The sequence below is a fragment of the Mugil cephalus genome, chromosome 13 (assembly GCF_022458985.1).
Source record: "Mugil cephalus isolate CIBA_MC_2020 chromosome 13, CIBA_Mcephalus_1.1, whole genome shotgun sequence".
Classification (NCBI taxonomy): domain Eukaryota; kingdom Metazoa; phylum Chordata; class Actinopteri; order Mugiliformes; family Mugilidae; genus Mugil; species Mugil cephalus.
Window position 1 is genome coordinate 4,421,810 of NC_061782.1, and position 12,143 is coordinate 4,433,952.

Sequence of the window (12,143 nt, forward strand, 5' to 3'; positions counted from 1 at the left end):
GGACAACTGTGAGCATGCAGTTTCACAACCATACAAATATGGTTGGGTATGGTTGAACTTCAGACAACTGAGTGGCAAAAAAAAACAGAAAAAGAAAAGTGGGCTGGCTGTATGAAACAGTGTGAGGTTTCTAGGAATGTAAGGGGCACGTAGGCGCAAAAGCAAATGGCGTTGCACGAATCCACACACACACACACACATAGATAATAGGCTTTGAAATCTTGTTTGTTAATAACAAAGGCTCGGATATAGGCCAACACTCTCTGTCTGGGGAGGGAAAGGGGAGGGAAGGGGTGAGGCTGATCCAAGGACACGCGGTGCATAGACAGAACAGGTGAATTACTGCTATATCTTGGAACTTTTTTTTTTTGTGTTCCCCCCAGATTAAAATATGTGCAATACTCTGCAGGTGAGTGTGACTGTCACTTCACAGTTAATGAATATAACAATTAGTAAATGCACTTTTTTTTAAAGGTGGTTGCGAATGAGACGTTTTAATTTCACGAGCAAACCGAATGAAGACATGTGCAACTTTTTAAAAATAGAAAGTGCACATGCAGCACTTTTGGGGGCGTCGTGCTCGGTGAAATGACCAAAAACGACCCGTGCAGAGCAGAGAGGGACGGAAGGTATATAAAAAAAAAAAAAAAAGCGGTAAGACGACGGTGTTGCTGGGTAAACACCAGCCCCACAAGACAAGACGCCCTTCGAAGAATCCTCTCTGAACCCACTTCACTGTGTGTGTGTGTGTGCGCAGGCTACTGTCTCCACTACACACCAAATCCAGTATTTTTCCATCAAGTAGCGCGCTGAGCCACGTGATCGCTGAAGAAGAAAAAAAAAAAAAAACACACACACAAAAAAAAAAGAAGAAGACTGCTGTCATGTTTGCATCCTCGAAATTGACAGCGGTGCACGCAATTAGGGAAAAACGCACATCCTTACGCACGCTGCATGTGCGCAGTGCGCGCATTATGCAAACATAATATGCACGCACTTTATGCATTTAATTGCGCATTTAAAGCCTTACTTTCTTTTTTGCATCGTTAAACATATTCATCCTCCAGGTCGTTTTCTAACCCCGTGCCGTTCATGATCGCGTAAACCACTCCCACTCGTGGCTGGTGGAAAATTACCAGCTTGTAAAAAAGCAACAGGCAAAATGAATGGCAGTTGCGGGTTTTTTTCTCCTGACTAACAAGTGTACGTGCACTGACAGCTCAAATGAAAGTGTCATTTTTTAAAAAAAAAAAAAAAAGTAGCGGTGCAGCCGTGGATGGATGGATGTATGAGTTGAGGGGGGGTGTAATAAGTGGATAAAAAAAAAGTCGTTAAATTGGATTTAATGTTTCATGCGTCGTCGCAGCGTACGCGTGTTTGCAACGCTGCAAAAAATAAAATAAAAAAATATTAAAATTTTTGTTAATAAATGCGGCTGCGTGGATTAAGACGACGTGAATTTGAGAGTGGCGTTAAAATTAAATTTATTCTGCTTATATTTCTGCCATTCGCGGAGTCGTGTACGAGTCCGTTCTGCGTTGGGAGTCTGCCCTCCTTTTTCTCTCCGGGGGGGCGGAGCGGCAGCGTGGGCGCTTGAGCGAATTGAAATTGACTGACAGCTCTCTCCGCCAATCAGAGGCCAAGTAGGAAGTCTCCTCCGATCGGGCGGCCAATCGCGGCGCGGTGTGGGCGGGACCCAAAGTCCAAACTTTACGCGGCGCCATCGGCTGAAAACTAAACCGAGATGGAATCTCCCAGTCTGAACCGGTTTCAACCGGTTGTGAGTTAGTTGAGAGAGAGGAGAGGAGGCGAAGGCACACAACCTCTATACCGCCCCGCTGGATATATATATAAAAATATATAAATATAAATATATAAAAAAAATACATTAAAAGTAACGAATTAATTAACTCAATCAAGGTTTTTTTGCTTTGTCTCGTAAAATGTATCGGAGTTACAGATTGCTGGCGTTGCCGTGGTAGCAGTTTGGGAATCCACATCAGTGGTTCTGACCAGCCAGACATCACTCACTTGCTGGAGCTGGAGATAGTCAACGCTGCAGAAAATAGGAAAAATCTCTCCCAACTAAAGATACCGAAGTGCTCACTTTACCTTTATAGCTTCTCTCTGGGCAAACGCCACCTCTTTTCAGTCAGAGCCTCGGACTTTAGGTAGGTAATAACTGGGGTGAAGTGCTAAAAAAAAAAAAAAAAAAGAAAGAAAACTGCCATGCTGTGATTAACCTTTTTTTGCTATACGCGGAATAAATTGTGTTAATTTTTTTTTATTTAGAGCGGATTAAGTTGTGTTTTAGTTTACATAGTCACGATAATAAACGCTAATTCAAAACGCAGTAGCATCAGTGGCACCGAGTAGCCTTCGACTGACCGCTAGCTAGCATTCAGCTCTTGGACTCGGATTACCTAAGAGGAAGTACTGTAACTTTACTTTTTATTTATCCTTTTTTTTAAAAAAAAAACAAACTAAGCAGCTTGTCACGTTACATTGCAGATGACGGCGTGTGTGTTTAAATTAAATCCGTGCCTCTCTTCCCACCACGACAGTGAGCGTGATGTGAGCGGATGTCACATTTACGTTGCTAAGTCGTTAGCCGCCGCTAACTTTAACCTGAAAGGGGGAAACATATAAATAAATAAATAGTCAGTGAAAGGGTTAAGGGTTTTGTAGTCTTGCTGTGGATCCGGAGCAAGTTAAAAGCAGCTGTGATGGGCTGAATATATTAATGTATGGAGCGTCCTGCGTCCTCCCTGCTTATCCTGGTGGTGGGTGGGAGTGGTTGTAGTGAGCCACATGGCTGCTAAAGCACGCCATTAGCACACATTAGAAAGAGCACAGTTAAACACTTTTTGTTAAAACTCAGTCAAAAAAAAAGTAAAAAAAGTCCTTTAACTGTATTGATTGTGCAGTTGTTGTCGGTGATTGCTGTGCGTTTGTGTCGCGGGGTGGGTGTTTTGGAGGCACTTGCAGATGTAAACAACGTGACGTCGCCTTGTTTATCAGGCACATGGCTCGTTTAATCGTGTTAAAATGGTCGTGGAATAAATAGTGTGTGATCGGTGGGAGAGAGAGAGAGACAGAGAGAGAGTGTGCAGGGCAATGTGTCTCCACTTCAGGGTCTATTGTTAGGTTTTGTTTGTTTTAAACCAACCGGGGAATGTCATTGAGTTTTATGAATGGTTTACTCAACTGTTTACTGATCAATATTGACCCATTCCTTTTTATTATTATTATTATTATTATTATTTGAAAGATAGTGGGGACACTTCCAAAAGAGCTCAGTATCAATAGTAAAGTTAAGGTTAATTGACCCTTTTTAGAGAAGTGTCTACAATGTTATGAGCCTCTTGAGTGTGAGAATTGAGTGAATTTGTCTTTCCTGCTTGGTTTGTGCTCCCCTGCAAGTCCTGACTCCTGGTGCAAACCAAAAACAGCCAATTTGCCCTTTTTCTAAACTGAGCCCAGCAGAAGAAATGACAGAATTCTCATTCCTCTCGTACACTTTTTCTGAACAGCATGTGATACCGTGAGCTTCTTAAAATGCCGGCTCACTGGTGGGTCTAGGGGATGTTTGTTATACGGTCAGCTGTTTTGGAATTGTTTCTAAACACACAGTTCACATGACTTTGCTCTTTGAATGTGTTCACTGCACTCATGACCCCTCCCTCTGTTGTCCTTGTTGCAGAGCTCTATGCCAGCAATTATGACAATGTTAGCAGACCATGCAGCACAGCAGCTGCTGGACTTCAACCAGAAACTGGATATCAACCTGCTGGATAATGTAGTGAACTGTCTATATCATGGGGTGGGACCACAGGTATGTTGTGTCTTTCTATTAATTCATGCATGACCTAAAATAATAATCTCTACATTTGTTTCTCCTCGCACATTTTTATCTGTAAAGTAAATCTTATCCGGGAGTGACAGATACACATGATTGTCATATGACATGAGTCTGTAAATGACTCAGTATGTTTACATGCACGTGAAAAAAAAAAAAAAATTGCCTTAATCAGACTCTAACTGGAAAATGTAAGCACAAGTAAACACGTTACTCTGACTAATATCTGACAAAGACACTCAGAAAATGAAGATTTGGGAATCAATCTACACCAGCATGTATACGCCGTAATGAGAGTTAAACTAGACAATGCGTGCGCACACACATGCTCCACAACTGATGCGCTGGCGTATGACCCTGGAACAAAAACATCCAAGAAAACCTTTCGCAGACCAAGAGGGATACAGGGCACATTACGTACAGTATTAAAAAGCTGTTCTATTATCCATCATGTTGTTGTTTGAAATGCCAGTCTGCCACTTGAAGCACTCCAGTTGTTTATTATATGATGTAATAGGTCGACTGGAAAAGGGGGTCGTATTAACCCGTTGACCAGATACATATTGCCACCTAGTGTGGAGGAGGAGTAGGAGGAGGAGGAGGAGGATTTGTTCCCGTCAGTTATTTGATTGTCTCCGTTGCATGTAAACTGTGACGAGTGCTGCATTCAGAAAGTCGAATTTTGAGCATAGCTTGATTAAGTTGTGCATGTAAACGCACTGACTGTTTAAGTCTCTTAAATGTCATCTCGTCGTACGTCTAAGGTGTCATCCTCGTTTGTTTCACAGCAAAGAATGGCACAGGAAGTGTTAACACACTTAAAAGAGCACCCGGACGCCTGGACGAGAGTGGACACCATCCTTGAATTTTCCCAGAACATGAACACCAAAGTAAGCTCGCTGCAGCCTTGAAAGTCAGCAAAAAGACACTTGCTTATGCTTTGAGGAAGAACTAATTTCTTTGGAAAGTACACACAAAAAAAAAACAAACAAAATAAGCATTATGCTATGTCACAACGGTTTGCTTTTACCATATCTTTTATATAAACGATGCTTTATGGTGGGTTTTTATAGACACACATACCACAGAACCACTTAACTCCGGCAGAAGTAGAGTATTGGTCATATTTATTTATTTAGTGCTGGACTAACAGATCAAACGCACCAAACAGACATCAAAGAAGTATTGGCAATAAATTCAGACTGTGGTATTGCATCACGTCGCCTGCGTCTGAACCAAAAGTTGCATTTGAATGAACACACCGCAAAGACTACAGACAATGACCGAGTGTTAGGTGCATTTTCTGCATGCATCAGTAGTTAAATCACTACCAGTAGGTGGCGTTAGTCTGTTCTCACCATTTAAAATGAGGCAGCCAGGACTGACTGGGAGGAACTGGAAACTATTGTGCAGAGATTGCCTCCTGAATCACCCTGATTCATTTGATTGGTGCACTCGTTCACTTAACCTGAACGGCCTTTAGAGTTGTTTTTTTACAAACTGATTCTTTTGCATTTACTTTTTTACGACCAGAGTTGTAAAAAAAAATAGAGAGCACAGATAAAAAAGCTGCCACTACAATTATAATAACACAATTATTGGTTAATGATTAACATCCCAGGGTCCTTTCAAGCTTGTATTCGAAGTCCACAAATCACTTCCTGTGCCTTTACAATGTGTCCACAGATAAGTGTGCACCGATACAGGTGGTGAAGCAAACTGTGAGTTATTAAGTCTTCGACTTTCCAAGTATTCAGGTGCATTGGAAGATCAGATAAATTGAAATTGACTGTGATATTTAAAAAAGATCAGTCGTAATCTTATATGATGAAATAACACATCCACTGCTTCCTCAAAGTAATGATGACATTTGCCTTTTTCCTTGCTACGTTTGCCTGTAAATATTGCTTTTAACACTGACATTGATTACTAATGTTTAAGTTGATGTATTAACATTTTCTTCCCTAGTTCTTATTCGTAATTTGCCAAATAAATAGGGGCATTAGAAAAGAGGAAACAAAAAGGTAAACACTTCTTGAATTCTGCCTTTACCTTGATATTAGTTCAAAAAAAGAGCATAATTTCAAAGCACCTTTGAGCTTCTGCCTTTTTCCTCGTAACTACAATAATCGTTATATATGAAAATGTAAATGAATTCAAGCTGTGACTATTTGACATTAATCACAATGTTCCATTATGTTTATGGCTTGTAATAGGAAGAAAAGTGGTGTGTCATCCTGTGCATCATGACACAGCTAGGCTTTGACGGCAGGCCTCCACAAGGTCTACCCTTTTTTAAATTCCCTTTGACTGAATTCTGTTCATCCGTTTCTATTGCATCTGTTTCATTGGACACAGGCAGGGTGCAGGCTGCAGTCAGTAGGATCCATTATAGTAGAGAGACAATTTTTATTTTTAAGAGACTTTATTTCACCTGTAGGGATCATGATGCTATTTCCCTCCCTCAACCCTGTCGCTGTCTTCGCAACCTTTTCTCCATCTCCCCTCCCCCTTTTTTAAAGATATGCTTTAGCTAAAACACTACTAAGCAACTTAATGATTTCTTCTTACCTCTTGTGATGTGTTATGCGCTGTAGGTCATCATAAAACCCTTCGACTTATCCCACAGTGGGGAAATTAAAGGTGTAAAAAAACAACTTATTGACGTGTTTACACCTGGTATTAACATGTACCTTGGGTGACCACAGTCGTTCACACATAAAATTGGACGGCGTCTCTAATAAATAGATCTCTATTTAATAATATATGTTATTTTTACACACAGGTACAGATCTTTTCATATTCAGTATCAGACGATCTGAGTATTGATCCGATCTTAAATAGGCAAAATTTAGTAAAATAGTCACAGTAGCTAAAGCTAAAGCTAAAGTTAGCACAGTTTCAGAACCGCAAACTATGCGATTTACTAATTTAAGATTTAAGATGCCAAAGTAAAGGATCAAATGAAATAACATGAGAATAAAATGCAACGTGCTGAAAGAACGCGGCCAAATGTGCTTCGGGAAATCGGATCTCAAATCTCGATGCTTTCACACCTGTATCTAAAGCTGCATACTTGTAATTAGATTACCCTGCACACATGTTAATACCAGGTCTGCACAAGAGAAACACTCGGTGTGTCTGTAAAGGAGATTTCACTTTTAATCTTTCCACCGTGCATCGTCTGCAGCACGTCGCTAACCCTGTTTTAAATCCTATTTACATGCACATTCATTAATATTTTTTAAATCTTTGTTCTCCTGAAATGATCCTACAGGTGAAAGAGTTCTCAGATGAAGTAACACTAGATCAAAGACTAACTTTTAAACTAAGTGTTGTCTTTTTTTTTTTTTTTTTTTTTTTTTCTTAATGCTTCAAAATCAGTAAATCATAAATTGATACAGAATAAACCTGTGGTTGGTCTTGCTGTTCCTTGTGACACACCAGTTAAATAGATCTGATTTAGTCTTTGCTTAGATGTGAATGAACTATTATTTTTATTAATAAAACAGTATAATCGCATAGTTTGGGGTTGGGTATCGACAACTTTTTATTACTTTGGATTCGGTCGTTGATTCTCGTCCAGACTGAGTAGTGGTTCAGATCTTGGTGTGGTATTGTGGTAAAGAACAAACTTTATTTTTGCACTTTTTTTTTAGTAGATTTTAGTCTGAACAACAAAATCTTTCTGGTTGAGCCAAATTAAGCATCGGCATCATAGGTTCTTGTGTTGTTTATTCTATATTGCTGCAAATTTGCACGTTAGATCTATAAGTTTGGAGGCTTATAAGACTGAAAGGTGGTTTTATTATTATTATTATTTTATTTTTCATAGTGGTGATCTGTAGAAACGAGGAATTGTCCGAGTTTCTTTTCGTCACTGCTGCATCTGTTCAAACGAATGAGCGGGCAGCGTTTTTCATGTTGTTCCAAATGTGGCCATGTCCTTTATTTACTTATTACCTGTCTGTCTTACTATAAACACCGTACCTGTGTGACACATGCTCCACCTGTGAGATAGACCCAAGAAGCACTGGTGGGTTCACACTTTACGTTCACGAATCAAAATCGAGTTGGAACAAATTTTGACAAACCAGTTCTCGATGCCCAACCCTGCATAGTTTGTGTAGCCTTGTTAGAGTGATACTGAACATGAACTTTATTTCTTTTTGATCATTAGACTCAGCTAGAAAGCAACAACAAAAAAAAAAATAAAAAGAAAAGAAAAGCTGGTTAATGGGTTGGTGTATTTTTCTGCTGTCTGGTGTGATGCTGGGAGAAACAGCAGGACTTCTGCAGTGTTCCAGCTTTCTGCTGCTTGTAGAGATTAAAAAAAGGAAAAGGGGAAAAAAACTGCAAGTGAATATTGTGCATACAACAAATCTGCATGAAAGATGTGGTTCACTCCAGTCCAATTTAGAAATGTTATGACAGGCTGGTCCACTTCATACTGTTTATTGGTTTGTATTAAAATAAGACACAGTTGCATGTTGTTGAATGTTATGGCTCCATCCTAACGCGTCTCCCTCCTTGCATGTTACAGTACTATGCTCTTCAGATTCTGGAAACGGTTATCAAAACGAGATGGAAGATTCTCCCCAGAAATCAGTGTGAAGGTAAAACTTTATTTATGGCACAGTTCCCTCGTTCTATCTGAGTTTTTTTTTTTTTTTTTTTTTTTTTTTCTGTTCTTAAATGTGACGTGTGGTTGCCATGTTGAGGAGAATTCCTCTTCCAAGCATGCTGGTTTGCTTTCTGCTCCACTAGCTTGCACTGGCTGCTGCAGAAAGGTTGGACTATGCTCAGTTTTTCTAGAGGAAACAACCCAAAAACATCCCAGCACTTATTTTTTTGTAATGATACGCAAAGGGGCATCTTTTGAGGAAGTTAAAGTTTAAACGTTGAGGCTCTCGTGTTTGTAATTTTTAAAACATTCAGGTGGAATACGCCTTTAAACGAGTCCCTTACTCTCATTGTACACATCAGAGAACAAAGAATGAGTTATTGGCGTGTCCCCGGAGGCCTTTTTTATTTTTATTTTTAAACTACCAGTAAAGGCTGCCACATGGGAGCTTTGTAAGAAATCCAGATGTCCATTAATAACCGTAGACATGTGAAGCTGTTAAATGCAATAGAGCTTGTTGTGGATTATGTTATAAAGTTGCTGCCATCTTACTCAGGGGACGACTTTCACTGTGTAAATAATCCCTGCGTCTTCCAGAGGCTTTGCTAAACACAGACGAAGGTTATATATGCATCATAATTTATATTTCTGTACAAAATCTTAAAAAAGAACCCCAACATTCAGACTTTGCACCCAAGGTCGATTGATAGTAGTAATATGATATTTGTATCCCAAGATATCGACTGGTCTATATCTATATAAATATATATACTATTTCCTCCAGTGCTGCTTCTTCTTCTTCTCCTTCTTCTTCTTCCAATGTCAAAAATCATCACACGTCTGCTGTGTGTGGAAGTACGTTACTGTGAAAAAAGGAAGTCGGCCAGAAAGTTATAAATTGTGCAATGTGAACATTCGTCGAGGAGATTACAAGGAAGATAGGAATTTTTTTTTTTTTGTGTTTTGTTTATTGGGATTTTGCTCGACCAGTGTTGAAGAAGATCACAAGATCGATGTCGGATCGGCGTGACATCGCTAATATTTACAGTACATGGAATATATAAAGTGCAGTAGGTGATACTGAGCTAACCGTACAGTAACGTGATGTCACAGAGTGTTGTTGACCTGTATTGTTTACGCTGCCTGGTCCAAAAAAAAAAAAAAGGTCTCACACTAATATTTCATTGGCCTTTAGCCCTTAGCTTTGATTACAACACTCATTCGCTGCGGCATTGTTTCGTTAAGAAGCTTCTACAATCACACGAGACTCATTTCCATCCAGTGTCGCAATAACTTCTCACCAAAGATGTTTTTTGCTTTATTGCCGATGGGAGAGTCCGACCACAGCACAAAAGGCTTCTCCAGCAACCTCCCAGAGATTCTCAATGGGGTTAAGGACCGGACTCTGGTGTGAAAACGATCCGGTGTCACGCTCCCTGAAACACTCTGTCACTATCTGAGCCCCATAAATCCTGCCACGGTCGTCTTGGAATATACTCGCGCCGCCAGGGAAAAATCGAAATGCACGTTGAAGAAATGAGAAGCTACTCGTTGCATCAACTGGGGGTTAAATAACTTGTTGCCAGCTGAAAGATAATCACCTTCGTAGTGATTATCCAGTCCTTATGTATTTGCTCAGTTAAATCCAGGTGGGAACTTTTTTATTTTTTTTATTTTTTTTTGACCAAGGCTGTGCACTTGGTGTTGAAAGTAATTCCACGTAATTTAGATTCCATGAATTTCTGTTCTCTGGCCCGTTGCAGCGGCAGGTTCATCGACCGTTTTGAGATCTGTTTCCTGGTAAGATGGCAGCAATATGATAACGTAACACGAGAGCGTGGTTCCTATCTGCAGCTCTGTTTCTGTGCCTATATCTTAGAAACCTAGAGTGGGTTTCAAACTTTAAACCACATGTTGCAGTTGTGTCGCTGCTGTCATTTTGTTATGGTTATGACAAGAAAAAGACTCCTTAATTGTTGCGTAATTGCCAATTTTGCTTGTTACTTAGCGCCTACGACAATTTTTTAAAAACGGAGTGGGATTAAAATTGTCTCTAAAAAGCAATTAAATTAAATTAACAATCACATGCAAATCACTCGATTCTGCCTTCCTCTATTCTTTTATAATTTTGCTCAAAAATTATTATTTTTTTTTCCCCATTGACCTAAGACTTGCCTACTTCTGACCGTAGATACCTGAGTTTTGTTCAAGTGGCAAACGCAGTGCAGGCCGACCGGCAAGTATGTCTCCCCCCCCCACCTTGTGACAGGGTACTGCCTTGTTTTCAGCTCCTCTCTCTTAAGCCTAAAATAGTAAAAGCTACAATCTAGATATATAAATTAATGCGAGGGAGTTGAAAACTCTTTTTTTTTTAACAAGTGACAAATCTTCAATATGTGTGAAAACACCCGGGGAACTGGAACTTCCACTGAACTGACCAAAAAAAAGAAACGTTTTCCCCTCCAGAGGTTCAGTGGTAGTTGCACCCCACATCCATGTTTTTTAGCAACTGGCTTTGCAACAGTATGAACATGGACGACCACACCTTTTTCTTTTTCTTTTTTTTTTGGTAGAAATACGCTGCTAAAATTGGCAGATTGAGATAGTTGTGAGCCAGCACACTCTGTTAGGATTACTGAGTAATGTGCTCCAGGCAGCTCGACATGTCAGGATTTATGGACGTTCCCCGTTTTTATTGGTGCACGCTAACAGTCCCCTTCTCCATATCCTTGTGTATTTTGGCAGGTATTAAAAAGTATGTCGTTGGCCTCATTATCAAGACTTCATCAGACGCATCAAATGTTGAGGTGAGTAAACAATTTTTAAATCGAACGTGCATTATATTTTTTTTTGGAGAAATTGTTGAGAAGAGTTTGCACACGATATCGTGGAAGGATTAGGCACCTGTTTAAAGTTTAAGCTCTGTTCAAACTGGCTTTAAAATAGAAAAAATGGAAAAATAACATTAGCAAATGCTTGACTGCATTGTGGCAGTTTAATGTTTTACTTGGTGCAACGGCATTGGACTCGGTTCCTTCTGCATTTGACATTGAGATTCTGATAAACGATATATTGGACGATTAAAAAGCAGTTTTTAATGGTTTAAATATTCCAAACGCTTGTTACAAAGCTTTAAATTGAAAGGGAGAACATTTTACTATATTCAAATACTTTTATTATCAGAACTCGTGAAGAATAAGCAGCATATGAACATTTTAAACATAACATATATCATAAACATGATAAATATTAACTTTGACCAGACAGTTTTGTACGTTTTTGCGGTGCGTTATGCTAATTTGCTCCGATCTTATCTAGTCTGTTAACATGCAGCCGCCCGAATGAGTGTAATATTAGTTTGAGGTGCTGTAACTTTACTGTCACGTTCATTGTGCTGTTACTGACTTGGTTAAAGTCTTTAGCAGGGTAATATTTAAGCTAATTAGCCTAGCTTTGGCTGAATACCGATTACTCTCTAATATCTATAATCGGTCAGTTTCTAGCACTAATTAGTCCATCGTTCAACCCTTTTTAAACTAATACGACACAGAAACCAAACCAAAAGCCTGTGGTTCAAAACTACAATAAGTATAATTAAATAAAAAATAAGTAAAAATACATCTTGGGGTGTGATCTTACTGTGATTTTTATTGAACTGGC

General features: G+C 39.4%; 1 protein-coding gene across 2 annotated transcripts in view; it reads left to right on the forward strand.

The window, feature by feature from the left end:
• Window positions 1-1,279: 1,279 nt before the first annotated feature.
• Window positions 1,280-12,143, forward strand: part of xpo1b (exportin 1 (CRM1 homolog, yeast) b) — a 30,588-nt gene continuing 19,724 nt past the window's right edge. Inside the window, exons 1-5 of one of the 2 annotated variants that reach the window (XM_047603411.1) lie at window positions 1,280-2,171; window positions 3,704-3,835; window positions 4,648-4,749; window positions 8,403-8,475; window positions 11,229-11,290. In XM_047603411.1, coding sequence (XP_047459367.1) covers window positions 3,710-3,835; window positions 4,648-4,749; window positions 8,403-8,475; window positions 11,229-11,290 — 363 coding nt within the window. In that variant the 5' untranslated portion in view covers window positions 1,280-2,171; window positions 3,704-3,709. Of the gene's footprint in view, window positions 2,172-3,703; window positions 3,836-4,647; window positions 4,750-8,402; window positions 8,476-9,684; window positions 10,133-11,228; window positions 11,291-12,143 lie in introns of those variants that run through there. The other variant, XM_047603412.1, reaches the window with a different exon arrangement.